This window comes from Cydia fagiglandana, chromosome 7, assembly GCF_963556715.1.
Source record: "Cydia fagiglandana chromosome 7, ilCydFagi1.1, whole genome shotgun sequence".
In the NCBI taxonomy this organism is placed as follows: Eukaryota; Metazoa; Arthropoda; class Insecta; order Lepidoptera; family Tortricidae; genus Cydia; species Cydia fagiglandana.
Genome location: NC_085938.1, coordinates 17479331 through 17500607, shown reverse-complemented (window position 1 = coordinate 17500607; position 21277 = coordinate 17479331). Strand labels below are relative to the sequence as shown.

Below are 21277 nucleotides of genomic sequence, written 5' to 3'. Positions count from 1 at the left end.
GGACCATCAGTAGACGTGAGAGGTGTAGGTAATTTTATCAGGCATCTCACGCGCACCAATAAGCGCGAGCGAGATGCCTTATGAGATGACTCGCTCTTCGTGAGGACCAATCAACGTTAACGCTGACAAGGTCGTATCAAAGTAACATGAAAAATGTATCAAATTGTTTTAACAGAATTGGCTTGTAGGATCGCGGGTGCGCATAAGTTTACTCATTAAATACCAATTTTCTCAAAAGTCAAGGTAAAACATGAAAAATTTGTAGCGAAATTCTCAAGGTAAAGTTTATTAAGAATTTTTAAAGAGTTTTGTTATTCAAACACTATCGTGTCAACCTAATTTGCTCTGTTGATTCAATTTTCGGTGCCATATTTCAGTAGTCACGGTCGAGATTTCAATTCATACATAATATTTGAATAAATAAATATGCATGAAACCAATTTATACGGATACTTCGATGCCGCTTAACTTGAGAAGGTCGTAAGTCCTCACTATTTAAATAAGCTATACGTCGTTTTTAAGAATGTTTTGAGAGCTGAACCACAATATCAGCCTCATTACGTGGCGCCCCGCTGCTACGGCGTAGAGGCGTAGCGGTCTACGCGGCGCTACGGAAGTGCTACGCGGCTACGACTTTATTGTTCCATGCCAATTGCGACACCTTTGCTTGTTTACATTTGGTCCTATTCAGTACGTTTTAAGTACGACTTGTGACATGACGATTAAATATAAAGAATTTTTTTGTGGTTATATCCCAGATTTGGACACTCGGTGCCTTCGTTTTGGGTAATATTAAAATCGGATTGATAAGAGACAACAAGTAATAATTAGACCTTTGCCACGTGCTTAGTACTTTTGTCATACCCACAGGTAAAATCATTCAAGTCAAATTCAGATTTGTAAACCTCGAATTATACTCTAACTACATATTTTTGCCACGTCGTCCGTACAGATATTTATGAGCATGTCATAACCCGAATACAAACAAAATTATAATTAGGCTACATCAGATAGCGGGTTTCGTTAATTTGTCGTGTCCACGCCGCTGCAGGCGGTGTGTGGATACCCCAATCAACGAAGTTGGGCATTTTTTTTTTAATAATTTAAGAGCTTTGCTCTTGTCGGTGGAGTAATCGCCAATCATTTCTTTCTTGTGTCAGTATTTTAATTTCCTCATACGACGCATTATTTTTTATTTGGCTGAGGTAAGTAATTCTAGCTCTCCCTTTTTCTCTTGTCTTTTCAATCCTGCCTTCCAGGATTTTTATATTATTTTCCCTATTTAATGAGAACTGGAAGAAAGTCAGTAGCGCAATTCAGGAGAGGTTAGGCACTTTTTTATAAGCTTTAGGTTTGCTCGCAATGTTGGTGTCAAGGTAGGTGTAGGAAAGGATATGTTTTAGCAAAATTTCGTAAAACAAAAAAGGTAAAATAATAGTAGCTTTTTGAAAGGGAAATATATAACGTTCTATTATACAGGCCTCGTTAAGTAATACCTATTTATTCAAACATTTTTAGTTCTATTATAACATTACTGGACCGCTACCGTGTTACGAGTATTGTCTAAATTCAAAATTATAAAACATGTAGGTACCTCTAACTAGTGTTAAATTCTAAAACTAAAAGCGTAAACATGAAACTAGTTGTTAAATGGCACGATTGATTTCGTTTTTTTAGTTCCTACCTAGTTTAGGATCTATTTTGGTGTTTGTTTTGATACTTACAATTTCGCATTAAAATATTCTAAAAAAATTTCAAAAATATTTTTAAACCGTTTTTAATAAATGGTTTATTATTCTTTGTTGACTGGACTAACACGCAGTGGGAGCGACACGCAAACGCCCAATTACAGCCCATGGTGTTAAAAAATTATTCGAGGAAAGGCTCTGAGGGAACAGGAGGGACATACTTTTGTGTCTATTGTTGGTAGCAGTTACACTAAAGAACAGGATTTAGCAATACAATACCACAGCATAAATATAGTACTACGTAGGTTGCCCTGAAAGTTTCGGGAATTGGAAAAAATACGCGTTTAAATGAAATAAAAGTACTTTTATTGTTTTTCAAAGTATTCTCCTTTGTGTTTAATGCACTTTTTCATTCTCTGAAACCAGTTTTCAAAACAGTTATTGAACTCTGAACTGGGGGTTGACGAAATGGCCATTTTATAAGCGTGGACTGCTTCTTCCGCGGTCTGAAAACGCTGACCACGCAACCGATTCTTTATTTTCGGGAAAGTAAAAAAATCGTTGGGACTTAGGTCGGGGCTGTACGGAGGATGGTCCAGTAATTCGACTTTTTCGCCCTTCAGATAGTCGTTTGTTTTCTGAGCAGTATGAGGGCTGGCATTATCATGGTGTAGTATAATACGGCGGTTAGGGTTATTTTTTCGCAGTTCAGCAAAAACAATCGGTAAACAAACGCCTATATACCAATCGGCATTGACAGTTCTTCGATCTTCAAGAGCAATAGTCGCCACGTGACCCGATTTGGAGACAAACGTGGCTACCATTTTTTTGATCGTGCTGCGAGAACGAACAACTTTTGTTGGCTTCGGCTCGTCTTCGTAAACCCATACTCGAGATTGGTTTTTGGATTCAGGCTCATATGCGTAAATCCATGACTCGTCACCTGACACAATACTAAAAACGGCAGTTGAGCTTCCTCCATTAAATCTTTTTAGGGTTTTGTGGCACCAATTGACACGGACCGTTTTCTGGTCGTCAGATAACAAGTGAGGAATCCACCGGGAAAACAACTTCCGCACGCCCAACTCTTGCTGTAAAATAACTTGTACCTGACTCATTCCAATGCCTAAAGTCTCCTGAATTTCCCGATATGTAACATGCCTATCTTCTTTTATCAGTTGGCGAACAACATCGATGTTTTGATCGGTAACGGCAGTTTTCGGTCGACCCTCACGTACGTCATCCGCAAGAGACACACGGCCACGTTGAAATTCCGAATACCACCTGTATATTGTCGTCTTCGAAGGTGCTTCACTACTAAAAGCAATAGTCAATCGGTCTCCACATTGTTGTTGTGTTAATCCACTTTTAAAGTCATAATAAATCATTGCTCTAAAACTTTCGCGGGACAGCTCCATTTTCACCAGCGACTCAACGACTTTAAAAAACAATTGAAAATAGAACATTGTTTTTTTTTTCTAAGTGGCCAGTGTTTTCGAATAATGAGACTATGCTTGTAACAAAGAGGTATAACACATGTCAAATATACGTTCCTAAGTATGCAATTCCCGAAACTTTCAGGGCAACCTACGTAGGTCATAGAGGTACAATAACATAGAGAAGACACGGGGGAGTGGCCAAATGACCGAACCAGATACACTTATAGAACTTTCAGTAGGAGTAACAGAGAAAGCGGTACTATTGCTTGTCCTTGTCACAGTCTCACTTTTTGTTTGTTCCCCACCTTTTTGTTAGTATGGGCTATGGTGGGCAACAAATAACCCGACCGAATTACGTAGATTGTTTTTGGTATATTGTCAGGAATGTTAAAACGTGTTTTTAATATTGTCGCATTGCGTATGTTTTGTCCCTCACGGAGGCACGCGCACACTACTTCTATAGGAAGGTTGTTCAGAAGGGGGAGGCCTATGTTCAGCAGTGGACGTCTTATGGCTGAGATGATGATGACAGAAGGTTCACTCTCTAACAAAATGCATCTATTACGACAGATATGACCGCAAGGTGGCGCAATTTCGCAATTCGCAATATAAAAAAAAGTTTTCTTCAAACAAAAACGTCACTTAACTGACTTACTTAAGACGAAACAGGAGCTGAGTTTTAAATATTTTAGATATACCCGTCTCGCTAACGGAAGCGGCGCCTAAAAGTAGTGCGATAAGGACAAGGCGAAAAATCCTGCGTAAAAATCTCAAAAATCGAGGTTTCGTACTCCTCTGTTTCCTCCTCCAAAACTTAACCAATCGTAACCAAATTTGGAAATCTAAATGATTATGAAATTATCTGTGTCGGACTGTTTTGCTTTTTTGGCTAGTTGATATCAGTTTTGAGTGCCACGCCTCTCATTGCGGCATAGTCAATTAGGCCATTTTGGCCATTTTTGAAGGGCTCTAGCGCCTTAAAAAACAAAAATATCAAAAAAAGCAAAACGGTCCGACACAGATATTGGCAATATTAATCTGTGTTGAAAAAATCATTGCTATAGCTTCAAAAACCACGGAGGAAAACGAGGAGTACGTTTGTATGGAGGAATGACCACTCCTGTTGGCTCTTTAAGTTCGAATCGGGCGGTATCTTACTCATATCCTTTTAAAACGAACAAAAACTCATATAAGTCCTCATTTCACCATTTCCACAAGTGAGTGAAAACAGCCATCGCCATCAATTGTCACGAGTAATAAGAAAGTTATTGGTGGGGCGTTATTGGAAAACTTCAGCCTCGTTACGTGGCGCATGAAAAAATAAAGTTGTCCTACGTGGCACAAATAAGACTTAACGACTGTAGGAACTGGGATTACAGTACAGAATACAGAATACAGAATACAGATCTTTATTGGTAAAAGTAGATTTTACAGGTCACATTTTATACATATTTACAAAAAATATATGCTAGTAGGTAGATACATATTTTCTTTAATTAAATTAATTATTTCATAACATTTTTTAAACAAAAACATTATTCTTATTCTTATTACGTTGTTATTGTTAACATTAATACAATTAATTATGGTGCAGTAGTCAATGACCTCATCGAATATTTATAAATTCGTCAATGCTGTAGAATGCTTTTTGTATAAGCAGCAGTTTAAGTTTAGTTTTAAATACTTAAAGATCAGAAGTTAGGTGATATCACGGACATATATTTGGATAGACTACCAATCTAAAAAAACTCTTCGGTATGACGCATTATTAAGATTTCACGACAGCGGCCTACTGGTTTAGAGTAATTTTAGTACTATAATATAACTTAAAAGTTTTTAAACAAGTTTTAGTATTTACGGAAAATACGAAATCGCACTGAACGTTGATAAAAATGTGTCAAAAAAATCCCTGTAACCCTGTAATCCTGTTGCCTGTTGCTATAGAGCGGCAACAGAAATACATGAAAATTTCAACTGTCTAGTTATCACGATTCATGAGATACAGCCTGGTGACACGCAGACGGACAGTGGAGTCTTATAGTCTGTATCTTCAGATATTTAAAGAGTAAACAAAATCTACCCTCAGAATGGCTTTTTAAGTCAGTCTTTTTAAGTGAGGGTAGATGTGGTTTGTATTTGGTGGTTGGTTATTTATTAAATATTATAACTTTGTACTTCCATTACTTTAATTTTTTTTAAACCTGTGTTGTGTACAATAAAGTGATTACTACAACTAATATAACTACCCGAAAATGTACAAATTATTTGTTTACTTTTATTTATGTACCTACCTAAAAATACAAGAGTATAGTAATAGGGTCCCGTTTTTACCCTTTGGCTACGGAGCCCTACCAACCATGCATATTTAAAAAAACTCCATTATTTTAATCAAACAAAACTCGGCTGTCAGTGTCCACGTTAATAACAAAAGAAAGGCGTAGCGCACCGGAAACGGCCGGGCGGCAAGACTTCCGGATCCGGCTGGAGTCGGCGCGAGCGGTTTCCGGCGCCCGCCGATCCCCGCCGATTAAGTAAACTGTTCGACGCCGATCTGGTTAAGCTTTCTTTGAATTTTCTATGATAGTTTTTACAACTTGTAACTATGTAAGTTACAACTTGCATAGTAATTAAAAAAAATAGGGTTGGTTACTGCTCTTTTTTTTTTTCCATTTAGATTTTATTCTAGAAACATTTTAGACTAGTATTTTTTTTTAAATTTATGATGACGATCTTTTTGTGAAATTCTTAGTATTAAATTTGGTCTGTATGATATCTAGAGTTACTATGGAATAATTTCAACATCAATAAATTGCTCTGATAACTAGCTCAAGATAATATGGGGCATTATCTATGAAAAGGGACCTTATTGTCGATGGCGCTTACTCCGCACAGCGTCGCGCGGTATTGTATTTATATCGGAGCATCGTTAATAATGGCGTAAGCGCCATCGACAATAAGGTCCCTTTTCATAGATAACGTCACATATGTACAACTTACCTTTTAATATTACATTGTCATTTTATAAACGCTTGTTACTAGGCCTACATAAATGAAGTATATTGGAACTGAACTTGAAAGGTTTAGTACCTTTCAAACTAAAGTATACAGATATCGCTAGTGGCGTATCACGATTTTATAGTATGCTTAACGTGTCTGTCCGTTTGTCTGTTACCTCTTCACGCTTAAGCCGCTGAACCGATTTAGTTGAAACTTAGTTTAGAGATAGTTTGAGTCCCGTGGAAGGACATAGGAAAGTTTTTATGTCGGAAATCATCCCTGAAGAGAGTGCAAAGAGGGGTGGAATTGAAAGATTTAATGAATTGCCTAATAATTGAAGTAAGCAATGCGCGTATTGAATGATTGCTATAAGCATAATCCAGGCGGTATACCTACTTTAGCTGCTGTCACTAATTCCATGCAGACGAAGTCGCAGGCAAAAGCTAGGGGCCCGATTCGGATTTTGAAATAGACATCTATTATATATCTTTTAGACATCACCAAGTTACGATATGTTTAAGATCTAACCTGTCAAATTTGACATTTGCGCGATTCTGGAGATACTCTTGATCGATTTCCACAGGATATGACTTAGAGATCCAATTCACATCTAATAGATATCGGACCCTATCTAACGTAAAAGTGACATTGGTTGCCCGAATTGCGCTACAAAAGAGAACTAGTTGATATCTAAACTATAACGTATCTAGAATGGATCTAGTACGTGTCGTCTCTTGTGAATATCTTGAAGTTCGAATACGGCAGTAGTAAAGAATATATAAAGAAGTCTCTAAAGCAAGTTATTTACCTTCCAAAAAACCTCCAAAACAGGTAGCCAAAGCAAACGAAACATTCAGATTTAAGCTAATATACAGCGCTTGAAAACTTAAAAAGCTCACGAGGGAAATTTTAGTTTATGAATAATTCAACCTGTGCTATGTACAGCTCCAACAATGTATGGAGTCAACAACGTCCACGCTTCCCTGGATTCGTCGCTATTAAATTTTGAAAACTTGAAATAATTAGGGTCAGACAGGGCTCAAAACCGGTTCTTTTTAAATCCCAAACTAGCCTAATATTTTTAACAATTTTATGTTCTTTTGGTAGGATTGAATCATGTGTTTAGGTAACGACTTGCGGCTCGATTCGGAAAATGAAATAGATCTCTACTAGACGTCAACAAGTTACGATATGGATAATTTAAAGATATTTGTAAGATAGATGTGTCAAATTTGACGTTTCCGCGATTCTGGAGGTCCTCTTGCACGATTTCGACAAGTTATGACTTAGATATCCAAGTCACATCTAGTCGATATCTAATGTAAATCCAGTTGATCTCTATATCGTTTCTAGATCTTGTGATTATCTCGTTTCCCGAATACGCGTGTTGGTATTATTAGATTGACCCATCAAATATGAAATAATAAACCAAACAACGAAAAAGAGCGTAATAATACCGGTATTTTTTGTATGAAGAAAAACCGGTTCCGAGCCATGGGGTCAGAGACTAGCCTACATACTTAACTTATGTAAATTTGATACAGTCAGCAGCAGAACTTGCTAAGCGGGCGAGGTGTTCAAAATTACCTCGACGCGCATTTATTCTCTCAACAATAAAGTCCCGTCAAGATCATTTTGAACACCTAGGCCGCTTAGCAACTTCTGCCGCTGACTGTACAATAGACCAACTAGCACTACTTTACACATAGGTAATAGGGTTGTTGACACAGAACCTCAAAGTTTCAAAATGTATCTAACAGATGCTTTTTTTTGCAATTTTGCTGTTCAGCATGACCTACATATTAATTTCTTACGCGCGTATTCGGGAAATAAGATAATCACAAGATCTAGAGACGATATAGAGATCAACTAGATTTACTCGTACATTAGATATCGACTAGATGTGACTTGGATATCTAAGTCATAACTTGTCGAAATCGTTCAAGAGGACCTCCAGAATCGCGATAACGTCAAATTTGACATATATATCTTACAGATATCTTTAAATTATCCATATCGTAACTTGTTGAGGTCTAGGAGAGATCTAATTCATTTCCCGAATCGAGCCGTCAGTGTATCAGACGTAAGAAAATTTCCCTGTATTAGATAGACTCTATAACATTTTAAATTCTATCCAGATTCCAATTTGCAAATCTGTCAGCATGTTATCGTCTCAAATGCCTAACTTCTTTAGAGCAATACCCGATCAAACATCGGGGTAAACTAATTTCGCGCGCAAACTCGAAGCCCCGTTTAAAACGAAAAAAATGAAAAAACTGCCAATATCCACATCGAGCCAACTAAACTGGTTACCGATTACACTGCCGATTTAACCCTGTAGACTAAGAGCGGGCCCCGGAAAATGGTACAGGATAATCTTCTTCCTGCCCTTACCCCACGTTATGTGGGGTCGGCACTAGGGAATGTAATCCGGTTTTTATAGATATGTCAAATTTGACGTTTCCGCGATTCTGGAGGTCCTCTTGAACGATTTCGACAAGTTATGACTTAGATATCCAAGTCACATCTAGTCGATATCTAATGTAAATCTAGTTGATCTCTATATCGTCTCTAGATCTTGTGATTATCTCGTTTCCCGAATACGCGTGACTGTTACTCCGGGACTTAGCTCTCCGACTAGTAGTTCGCTTATGTAAGTTAAAAGATATGCGATTTTGCATATCGGCGTTTTCGCATTTTCCTTTACATTGGTTCATTAGGAGCTTTGAAAAGCATTTTCCGTGTAGTAGTAACTGTAACGTAATGATAGCTTTTTAGTATGTAGGTGGGTTTATGAGATGGCACAGCTTTATGGGCACGATTCGGATTTTGAAATAGACATCTATTAGATATCTTTTAGACATCACCAAGATAAGATAACGATATGTTTAAGATCTAACCTATCAAATTTGACATTTGCGCAATGCTGGAGATACTCTTGAACGATTTCCACAGGATATGACTTAGAGATCTAATTCACATTTTATAGATATCTTACTCTATCTAACGCAAAAGTGTCATTGGTTGCCCGAATTGCGCTGCAAAAGAGAACTAGTTGATATCCAAACTATAACGTATCTAGAATGGATCTAGTACGTGCCGTCTCTTGTGAATATCTTGAAGTTCGAATACGGCAGTATGAGCCATGTTGCTTCGTAAATAAATAATATCTGTGAGACCGAGCTTTGCTCGGAAAACGTATAAACGGCTCGATTCCGAAAATGTATTAGATCTGTACTAGACCTCAACAAGTTACGATATGGATAATTTAAAGATATTTGTAAGATAGATATATCAAATTTCACGTTTCCGCGATTCTGGAGGCCCTCTTGAACGATTTCGACAAGTTATGACTTAGATATCCAAGTCACATCTAGTCGATATCTAATGTAAATCTAGTTGATCTCTATATCGTTTCTAGATCTTGTGATTATCTCGTTTCCCGAATACGCGTGAAAGACTCAAAAATACGCGTTTTCCCCTAATACAGCTAATTTCATGGAAATCGTTACAGCAATTTCCGAGATCCCTGATATATGTAAATAAATAAAAAAATATAAAAGAATTGCTTATTTAAATGTATAAGATTAACGTATAAACTTGATTTTCAGGACCCGCTATCTTCCTGAACTCCGTCTGAAGATAGAAACGAACTAAAACCTAGTGTTACAAATACAAAAACTCGGTGTCAAACGGACGTATAGCTGCCGCTACCGCATAACGTGAGATGGTCAAGGTAATACAATGTTATGTATGGAATCACCCTGTCCAAGACAAAGATTCATTGATTGTATGGAATATGTAAAGTCTGATCCGACCACAGAGGGCGCTCCGAGCGCGCAAGCTAATTACACGGCTCGATTCGGGAAATGAATAAGAGATGCACTTTAGACATGAAATAGTAAAGATATGTGACGTTCCACGGCAAAAAGTACCTTATGGCGGCTGGCGCCGCGATTCGGGAAATTAATTAGAGATTCACTAGATATGAAATAGTAAAGTTATGTGACGTTCCACGACAAAAGGTACCTTATGGCGGCTGGCGCTTACGTCGCATAGCGCCGCAATAATATTGGAGCGACGTTAATAATCGTAAGCGCCAATCGCCATAAGGTACCTTTATCTGTGGGACGTCATATCTTTACTATATCGTATCTAGTTAATCTCTAATTCACTTTCCGAATCGCGCCGACAGTCACGCTCCGTGGTTGTTGAGCCATTTAAGGCTCTAGCTAAACTGGACTTTCTATAGCGCAAGTATTGTAAAACCAAGTTAGCTAGGGCCCTAAATAACATAACCATTGCGGAGCGTGATATGGTAGCCGTACCGAGAGTTACACTTGAAATTTAGGTACGTTAGCGACTGTGTTAAGTCCATCGCGTTCCATCTCGCTAGCATTGATGTATTGGTAAGAGATCGCAGAGAGAGAATGCGATTGGAAGTTACGCACTAGATCTACCGGGTGTGGCCTGTATACGAGCAAAAAATTAAACTGTAGGCTGTACTCCTCATACTGACCAACATTTCTTCAGCGACTTTTAAAAATAACTTGAGGTTTGATTATTAATACACTTTAAAGTTTATTCTAAGACGCAATGTATTGCGAATTTTGTTATGTTTAAGGCGTGACAAGCAACGTCAATCACAATGATATGGCGTGGCGATGGCGTCCATTGAAGATAATATTTATTTTGTTTGAAAAATAGGGACTCTAAATACTGTCACCGTTTGAGGAGTACAATCTATGTTTTAATTATTTGCTCATGTTACAGGCCACACCCGGTATAACTTCAAAATTTATAACAACGTAAAGCTGTCAATCTCGGGGAAATAATTAGGCTTTCTTTCCACTGAAACGGAGATGAGCGGAGGAATCAACCAATAGCATTGGTTGTAATCCAGCGGAGCGGAGAAGGGATGTGGATTATAACTAGGGTTGCCAATTTATTTGGTGGAATATAATATTTTCCAGAATAAAGCATCAAAAATATAATACATTAAAAAAAAATATAGTACTTTTAGACAAAATACTAAACATGAATGTAATATACGTTTAATCGGAAATATAGTATTTTAGCGTACTATATATTTTTCCAAACGTATTAGTACAAAGAGCCAAAATATAGTACAATACTATATAATATAGTACGGTTGGCAACCCTAATTTCAACCAATTGGTTGATTCCCCTCCCTATCTCTCATCCCCGCTCATTCCCGCCTCAGTGGAAAGACAGCCTTAGACTTTACATATTTTCTACTATCAATCTTTGTTGAAGCTAACCATCCGTGTTGGGGTTCACATTGTAAATAAACTCACTTACCACTCACTCGGTGTCTGTTTGTCACTTTGTATAGTAAAATCTAATTGGCTGTTCTATTTATATCTGTGCTCATTATGTAAATGCTCTATAATGCTCTGAATTCATAAATAGCAGTAAAACGTGACGTTCCACGGCAAAGGTACCTTATAGCGGCTGGCGCTTACGTCGCATAGCGCCGCAATAATATTGGAGCAGCAGGTACCTTATGGTGGTTGGCGCTTACGCTACTAGTAACGCCGCTCCAATATTATTGCGGCGCTATGCGACGTAAGCGCCAACCACCATAAGGTACCTTTACCCGTCGGACGTCACAAATGCTCTCATTACTTACTACATCTTAATATAAAAGAAAAGTCAACCGCCGCGTCTGTCTGTCTTCTGTATGTCTATGTTCGCAATAAACTCAAAAACTACTGAACGGTATTTCATGCGGTTTTCACCTATCAATTCAGTAATTCTGAGAAAGGTTTAGGTGTATAGTTTGTTCAGGTAACACCCGTGCAAAGCGAGGGCGGGTCGTAAGTACTTAGGTTATAAATAGGAACTCATATTTACCGTCACGGTATAAACTATCATCATATGTACCTACATACTAAATGTGACGCTCAACGGCAAAAGGTACCTTATGGCGGCTGGCGCTTACGTCGCCGCAATAATATTGGAGCGGCGTTACTAGTAGCGTAAGCGCCAACCACCATAAGGTACCTTTACCCGTGGGTACGTCACAAATAAATTAAAAATAAATATCGAAAGGGTCGAAAGCGCTACTTTAATAAAGTTCGAGTCCAAATAGTGGGTACAGTCGATGTCAAAGATATGTTTACACTTTTGCACCTTGTTCCTTTGTGATAAGGCGAAAAATGTAAAAATATCTTTGACGTCGACTGTACCAGTCTTGTAATCTATTAATGCGTGAGAAAACAAAAAACCTAAGTATTTTGTTTGTGAAATATTGTGTTTAAATACAATTGTGGTACAATATATCATTTTTTTTTCTTTTCATATCAATTGTGTATTTAATCGTAAAAAATCGAATGGTAGGTACCTATAATTTAATTTTACCTTGGGAGACAAAAAAAAATTCGTAGGTTTTGTACTCATTGTATTTTTGTTGTGTTCACTGGGTATTTATTGATACACAAAATTTATGGATTTCTAATTTCCAATACATTTAAGTTACTTTATGTTACATGAATTTACATATATGTCACCAACAAAATTGTACGTAGTGTAAGTTTGTCGCATTGCTATGAAATTTTAATTGGCATTCAAAGTAGATAACAATTTTTTTGGTCACGCAATAAAGTCGTTTTATGTGTTCTGTTGTCATTTTTGGTGACGACGAAATTAATCACAACGAGTTATACATTTTTTAAACATCGTACCTTGCGTAAGTTGCGCGCTCGTGGCGAGATCGTTGCGCGCTCGCGGCGAACTCGTTGTACGCTCGCGGAGAACTCGCTGCGCGCTCGCGGCGAACGCGCGCTCGCGGCGAACTCACCTCGTTTGTTCGCTCGCCTCGTTTTCAACTCACTCGCAAATCGCCAGTGTGATAGGGCCCTTAGTCCATAATTAGCAATTTCTGTTTCAATTATTTACTTTTGGAATGAATCCGCGCTTCACTTGAAATCAAAAGCTTTTATATCGTCGTTTAATTATATGCTATGGTTTAAACCATTATAGAGAATTTACCATTTGTATAAGGCATTCGGATAATTCTGCAAATGGACTCTACTATGATCGAATGACTCGAATACCTACATTCTTCATTCCATAGGGTGTTTCTGCTTTGGAACTTCAAATTCCAAGTGCTGATTTTACTCCTGAAATTGAACAGTCAGCAGCAGAAGTTGCTAAGCGGGCGAGGTGTTCAAAATTACCTTGACGCGCTCTTATTCTCTTAACAATAAAGTCGCGTCAAGATCATTTGAACACCTCGCCCGCTTAGCAACTATTGCTGCTGACTGTACATTCATTTACAACTTTTCAAACCAACATAAATGTTAAAAATCAATAAAACGAACCACTTCGTGTATTTACAAAGAAAAAAACTTGTATTATTTTCCTTGAGTGTAGTTTTTTTTTCACAATAACGTTAATCAAATTGCAACAAGTAGATTAAATATTTGTTCGCAATCCAGTAAAGGAGCAAAATCTTGCATTTCAAGACCCAAAGTCCTAAGCACCCTGTTTTTATTCAGAAGTAGTAGAAGTTGCGTGCCGCATATGTTTCAAGCACCAGTTTGAGAGTGTCCGCACCTGTACCTTTAAAGTGTTTTAATATTTGTTGTTGTGCCTTCATTTTTACTTAAAGTTAGCTGTACGGCCAATACAGGTAAGTGTGGCTGTGTGTGTGACTTATAATATAATATCTAAGGACGGGCGTTACGGGCCCTAAAAATGGTACTAGTTCAGCGGTGTTACTCACGAATCCCAGTCAATCGTGCAGTCTAACGCAACTAGTTGCGACCAATAGCGCGCGTATTGCGAACTCATCAACCAATCGTGTTGTAGCGGTGTCACACCGTTGTACGTGCCCCTGTCATGCCTCATTATTATTGCCCATAAAGCCAGTGCCTAGATATCTATGTCAATGGTGGCTGCGGGATAAGTGTGGCTGGTCTTCACATTTGGGTTTGCTAATCTATAGGATCCTACCTAATCTATAGGATCCTACCTATAGGTGCGGTAATCAGGCATTGGTTGTAATCCACATCTCTTGGCTCCTCTACACGATTGGCCAACGCCGGCCACTCCAAAGGACGCATTTAGATGAAGGGAGCAAGTGATATTGCTATCTCATTCTACCGCATGGCTGCGTTCCTTGGAGTGGCCGGCGTTGGCCCATCGTGTAGAGGAGCCATCTCCGCTGGATTACCATCGACGCTTTTGGTTGAATCCAGCACGTCTCTTCTCATCTCTTCCTCAGTGGAAAGACAGCCTTACCATAATTAAGCTTTTTAATAACTTTCACTGCTGTAATTGTAGCACGTAGTTTCACTTTTACCATTTGTTTTTTTTTTACTTAGGCTTGTTTATTTGTGACGTCCCACTGTAAATGGCGGTTGGCGTTTATGCTATTATTAACGTCGCTCCAATATTATTGCGGCGTTATGCGACGTAAGCGCCGGCCGCCATAAGATACCTTTTTCGTGGAACGTTACATTTTTTAATGTAATTATAATACACATACTTATACAAAAATTCATTACAACAAAAAAGTTAAAGTAAAAATCTAACGGCGTTCATGTCTGTAAGAAACAATACTTTTTTTATATTTAAATGATCTTATTGAACTTCTACTGTTGTTTATAAAAATGCAGCAGTAGTGGGTTGGAACATGTTGCAATGCATTAATGTTTACTTAATTAAAAGTAAGTTTTCAGCAGAAAATTAATTTATATTATTCATATCCTAATGTATTCACTAAACATTTTATTACAATATTATTATAATAATAAACTTAAATATTTCAAATGCCTAAAATTATTGCTAAAGGCAGCATGAGCATAAAATTAATTACTGCAATGATATTCCGAACGCAGTTCGAACGAGAGCGAGTAGATCGCTCGGGAGGCATCATCATCATATCAGCCGAAAGATTAACCGAAGCCTTTCCAAATGTAAAATAACCAGTAGAATTGGCATCTGATTGTAACCTTGGCTAAGCTCCCTTTTTCCAACCGATTTAAATGGCTATCCAACGATTTCCAGAGATCATGAACTTGTTGGTGACCTTCTCTGGCTGCCTCATTCGATTTACGGTCACCGCTTAAGAGCCAACAGGAGTGGTCATTCCTCCATACAAACGTACTTCTCGTTTTCCTCTGTGGTTTTTGAAGCTAGAGCAATGATTTTTTCAACACAGATTATATTGTCAATATCTGTGTCGGACCGTTTTGCTTTTTTTGATATTTTTGTTTTTTAAGGCGCTAGAGCCCTTCAAAAATAGCCAAAATGGCCTAATTGACTATGCCGCAATGAGAGGCGTGGTATTCAAAACTGATATCAATTAGCCACAAAAGCAAAACGGTCCGACACAGATAATTTTATAATCATTTAGATTTCCAAATTTGGTTACGATTGGTTAAGTTTTGGAGGAGGAAACAGAGGAGTACGAAACCTCGATTTTTGACATTTTTACGCAGGATTTTTCGCCTTGTCCTTATCGCACTATTTTTAGGAGCCGCTTCCGTTAGCGAGACGGGTATATTTACCTAAAATATTTAAAACTCAGCTCCTGTTTCGTCTTAAAAATCATTTTGACCAATCGGTGAGCGATTCTACGGGCAAAAAGTAAAAAAGTAGCACGAATAAGCAATGCAAATGCTTGCGTTTTAATGTTATAAATTGTATGGAGACCGGACTGAAAGATATGTGAAAAATATAAACAGTATTTCCAAGATGGCGAATACTTTCCGTTATATTAAATAATTTAGGCCAGCGATTCCAATTGGTAATGTTTTTTTTAACACTCACACCCGCTTGGAGCATTAATTTGGCAGTTGATTGTTTCGTATGTAGAGTTGATCTGACATTTTGCGTAAGGGCCCGACTTGCCCGCGTATCCTTAACCAATCAGAATACTCACACGCGTATTCGGGAAACGAGATAATCACAAGATCTAGAAACGATATAGAGAACGATATCGACTAGATGTGACTTGGATATCTAAGTCATAACTTGTCGAAATCGTTCAAGAGGACCTCCAGAATCGCGGAAACGTCAAATTTGACATATCTATCTTACAAATATCTTTAAATTATCCATATCGTAACTTGTTGAGGTCTAGTAGAGATCTATTTCATTTTCCGAATCGAGCCGTCATACGCCACTCTATGCACGGGTAGATCTTTCAATATTCAATATTGAATGTTAATTTTGCGGTAATATATTAATCCGCTCCATTTTAATGCCATGTAAGCTCATTATATACGCGAGTGGTCGAATTTGATACTTCCCCTGTGTTTTATTAATTATAATATATTTACTTTATTATACAATATTCACATTGCGGTAGCCGCTGGTAATGTCCGTTTGCGGTCGTTATATCATTTACAGTGCGGTCGTTTTTATTGGCACCTAGTTAGATGTCAAAAGGCATATTTAATTAGGGTTTAATTCAACTATTGCGCGCATTGAGAGGGCAAAGTACAAAAATGGAGTAAAAACACTATAACTACCTCGATTCGACTTGGTTTGACAAAGTATCCACGTGGTTTGCACTCGTAGTACTTATACACTGAAAACAATAATTAGCGAAGCTCATTTAGTAATTCATAAAATAAGCGAACACAAGTAATAAAATATTTTTTTGAATCGATATACTAAAACTGATTTTGTTGTTGCGAACCAATCTATTGGCCAGTGTAAAACATAGTTCGCAAAATCGCAATGTAATAAGTAGAAGTAATAGAATATTTTGTGACTTTTCTTTCAGTACCTAAAAGTAAAAGTACTTATAATAATACGATATGAGAAAGTAAGAGTAAGTGCCATTTTAATTTTGAAGAAAATTTTAATTTTAATGCTATAAGCATAATTGTTACATCATTTGATGTAACTCATTTTTCAAATGTATTTAAAAAACGACAACTCACGTTTACCTTTTTTCTAATGCTAAAATAAACGAAGTATAGACCCCCTCTCCGGTATCACGCGTGGCAAAGAAGAAAATTCAATTTTATTCCATAACCGGTAGATATCAAAGTCCACATAGCCGCAACTATTGCAAGTCAAAGAAAGGCCGGATTTGTGAAAATGTAACTTTCACCGTAACAGAAGGTTTTCTTACGATATTTCCTGTGCTCAGGTGAGATTTATCTTCGGATAATTGGATAAAACGCGTTTGCGATGATATGAGCGGCGGTGTATGGAGCGTATTGTGTGCCGCTCCAAATGGCGAACAGAGCCATAGGGATTTGTTATTTACGATGTATGCGCTAATTTTCTGTATTGAAAGTATATTAGCGTTTTTGACATCAATATATATTCAATTTCAACAGTTCTAAGATTTAAAAAAAAATCTGAAAGTTAAAAAACAATTATTTTTTGGTTTAAAAATGAAATAACCCATTTGATATAGCACAAAGACTTATGTATATAAATTTGAAATGAAGCGACAATTCAGACTATTATGTGTATTGCTAACCTTAAAATAAAGTAAAATATTTCCTTTGAAATAATAATGCCTAATATATATATAATGCTCGCAAACGAAATGTTACGTTAATATCGATGCTATAAAGAACTAGCCCACCGGATTAGCAAGCTGAAGTGGCAATGGGCAGGCCACATTGCACGCAGAGAAGATGGCCGATGGGGTCGAAAAGTGCTCGAGTGGAGACCACGGACTAGCAAGCGCAGCGTAGGACGTCCAGCCACAAAATGGACAGACGACCTTGTTAAGGCCGCCGGAAGACGCTGGATGCGGGTCGCTTCCAAACGGCGCGTATGGAGATCCAAGGGGGAGGCCTATGTTCAGCAGTAGTGGACGTCTTATGGCTGAGATGATGATGATGATGAAAGAACTAGCGCTAAATTTGCGAAAAACTTAGACCAATGGTTAAGGAACCAACTAGGTCTAGCGATATAAATTTAGAGACAAAGGTTACGTACATTATACATTACTTATTGCCTTAAAAAATCAGCACTTTAGTGTTTGAATAATGCTGATGATGATGACTTTCATATTTTAACAAAAATCCCTGGATACGTCTGCCCAACAGTGTATAAATATTTGGAACATAATAATATCCTTGTTTAATTTGACACCAATAACAACGAGAATTACGCACACGAGGCATCTCATGTATTGTCATTGAGATAAGGACCAGACGCTCCCACGTTTCAAATTCCCAAACCGTGCTATACAATGTCGTAAATAATATTGCTCAATCGTAATGTACGAATCAAGATTAGGCTCATCTAATCACAAGTAAACACCCACACAAATCAAATAATCGAACGTGTGGCATTATTTAAAATCGCGGAGCCGAAATCCGTTAGCACTTGTAAACCTATTAAATTCCACATTATGGCGGTTCGGATCGGATCGGATCGGCAAATTAGATCGGCACTCCAAACGGTCAGAAGACGACACCGGGCCCTGGAGGTGATGTTCGTCGCTCTTATGACTAAATTTAAAAGTCAAGAAGCGATTTGAGCGAACGATATTGGTTCTGTATAATGTATATGTTGCTGTCCTATTCTTTGTGTGCATGTGGTAATGACGTAAAGCCGAAGTTTATTTGGCTTGCTTTTTTTGCAGACTTTCAGGATATGGTGCAGGTTTTGTCTGTACCGACATAGGTAAATCGGTGGTAATCTAGTTATATTTAGGTATGTGTTACTCTACTCTGAACCTCTGACTATTTTTGAAGGGAGTGGGCGGTAATATGTATTGTGTCCTCGGATAATTTGTATTTGTACCATTGTTTACTTTTTTTCGACAATTCAAACAAAGTGTCCAAATACCAAGAAACATCTCTAGTTGGCTCACTATATGAATAACTTTACATCATTATTCACCTTAAGAAAACTTTTAAAAAAATATTACATTTACATGTAATTGAGCAGAACGAACTATAAAATTAACGAAAAACAAATATGTAAAAGGTAACAACCAAAACAGCACTTCAAATTACTCTAAACCAGGCAAATCTCTCACCGCGCAACGCTTTTACTTTTCAAATCTTGCACGCACTTTTATATTTGAAGCCTATTTGTTATATCGGCGTGTTTCTATCAACCGACAAAGGTCTGCAGGGGACAGATGGAGCTCAGAGATAAATATTGTACCGAGATTAATAGGGATCCGGCAGGCTGCCCGCGGAACCCCAAAAAGGGAAGGAGTTTATTCCCTTTCTTCGCGGATCGGAAGCAGATCTCATTTCCTCTGACAACATCAAAGTGAGATACCAATCGGTTTTATTTGAATCAGCAATATTTTAAACGATGGCGCGGCTAGTTGGATTTTTTGCCTCGTGAATTGATTGGGTTAAAGTATTACTACTTGAGTTAGTTTGAGATATTGGTGGTAGCGATTATATCTCTTTAAGATTCTTATAGTAAGCGGGTGTCTACTCGTAATGTTAGTTGAACGGTCGAGCACGCTCGGTAAGTTCGGTAACACTCTGGTTTTAGGCTGAATACAATTTATGTATTTGCCAAACTCACTTTTATTCTTCGGCTAACGCGGGACTGTGATACTAAAATGACGCAGAAAAATGATCTGCACGTATTTGAACCAGTGTCTTTATGCTGCGTAACCAGCCAAATGCTCAAAAGATTAGTCTAAACTATGTATATCTAAATCTAGTAACTATTACGATTGCCAAATAGGATTTAAGTTTGCTGTGCTGCGATTAGGAAAATTCTTGGATACAAAGTTTTTCATAATTGACGTTCGGCACGGATGATAAATTAAAAGGCAATTTAGATTAGAGCGTTATTTTAGTGGTGCCTATAATTAGGTATACCTACTTAGAGCAAGCGATCTATGAATCTATGCATTAGGATCTAGTAGGTATAGATGTAGGTACTTAGATACATTTATCTGCGGTTAAAGTGTCTAACACCTTGAGATGATTAGATTAGTTTCGGATGCAACTGATTGGACTAATTGGAGCGATTATGTCGCGCTCAAGCGACTTACGTAATTGGGTATCGGCATGTTTGTAAGCTATTCAGTCTTATTCGTGTATTGCTGGAAACTTACTGCCCGATCGACCTTTGAGATACGTCAATCAATAGATCTAGAAACGATATGGATTAGATGTGTCAGTGTCAAAAATGACGTTTTTATTTGAAGAACCGCCACATTTGACACTGACATATCCAATCCATATCGTTTCTAGATCTATTAACTGACGTATCCTAATGTTCGAATCGGGCCGTTAGGTAGGTGTCAAGGTTATGGTCTTGAATGGAGTGGGTAGAGCACATATGATTAATGACTGGATAATTTTATCATACATTGTATAAGCAAAAACTTCAATTTTTTTTCGATAAATTAGCCTGCTTATAAGGCAGGGGTAGGTAGCATTTTCCGACACTTAAAAAAATTGCCATAAATACTAATAATGAAATTAAATCCATTTCGCGAACTCTTCCAATCTTTACGACTAGGTATATGTTAGTCGTATATTTGTCTTTGTCTACGTGACAGAGTGGCTATCTCTTCCAATTACTAATTCGTCACTTTGTTAGTAGGTACAAAGTGACATATATTTTATTTTATCACGCGGATAAAGCTATCTATAATACGCCCCTGTAAACGCAAGACAATTAGGCGCAGTTTTGTGAATGAACAAGTTGAGAAGTTCTGAGCAACGAGGCATGGAGCGTTCTGCCTCAGCGCATCCGAGCGTTACCATAAAGTTCTCTACGGAGCCATACATCACTTAGTGACCCGCATCGGAGGGACGCGCGTGCGCGCTGCGCCCGAGATTATTCACTTTAGTGCAAACTTTACGTCTGGGGACGGGGTGGGGTTACACGTGACAGAATATTTGACAATGGGGTTGGCAACTGTCAAATATTTGCATAGATGGCGCCATTATAGCTTGCCTCTTTTTCTATGAGATTTGGCTTAAAGGGCATCCAGCGTATAAAATTCCATAGAAAATAAGAAAAAAAACAAAAACTTTACATAATTCTAGGGAATTATGTTTTTATTTCTTGCCATATGTACGTTGTACGATACATGTGCGAATAATAGGTAGGTGGGGGTAATTCGCAACTCGTGTCCATTTAAAATACTCCCTTCGGTTGTGTTTGGATTTATCGCCACTCTTTGCGAAATTTCCTTTTTTTCGCACTTATATCGTA

The 21277-nt window shown here is 37.8% G+C and overlaps 1 protein-coding gene across 3 annotated transcripts in view; it reads left to right on the top strand.

The window, feature by feature from the left end:
• LOC134666050 (polypyrimidine tract-binding protein 2) overlaps positions 1-21277 on the top strand; it is a 652404-nt gene that overhangs the window by 334706 nt on the left and 296421 nt on the right. For 2 of the 3 annotated variants that reach the window (XM_063523162.1, XM_063523161.1), the window contains exon 2: positions 9736-9860. The exons of the other annotated variant lie outside the window; for it this stretch is intronic. In XM_063523162.1, the coding sequence (XP_063379232.1) occupies positions 9852-9860 (9 nt within the window). In that variant the 5' untranslated portion in view covers positions 9736-9851. The remainder of the gene's footprint in view (positions 1-9735; positions 9861-21277) is intronic. 3 annotated transcript variants of the gene reach the window in all.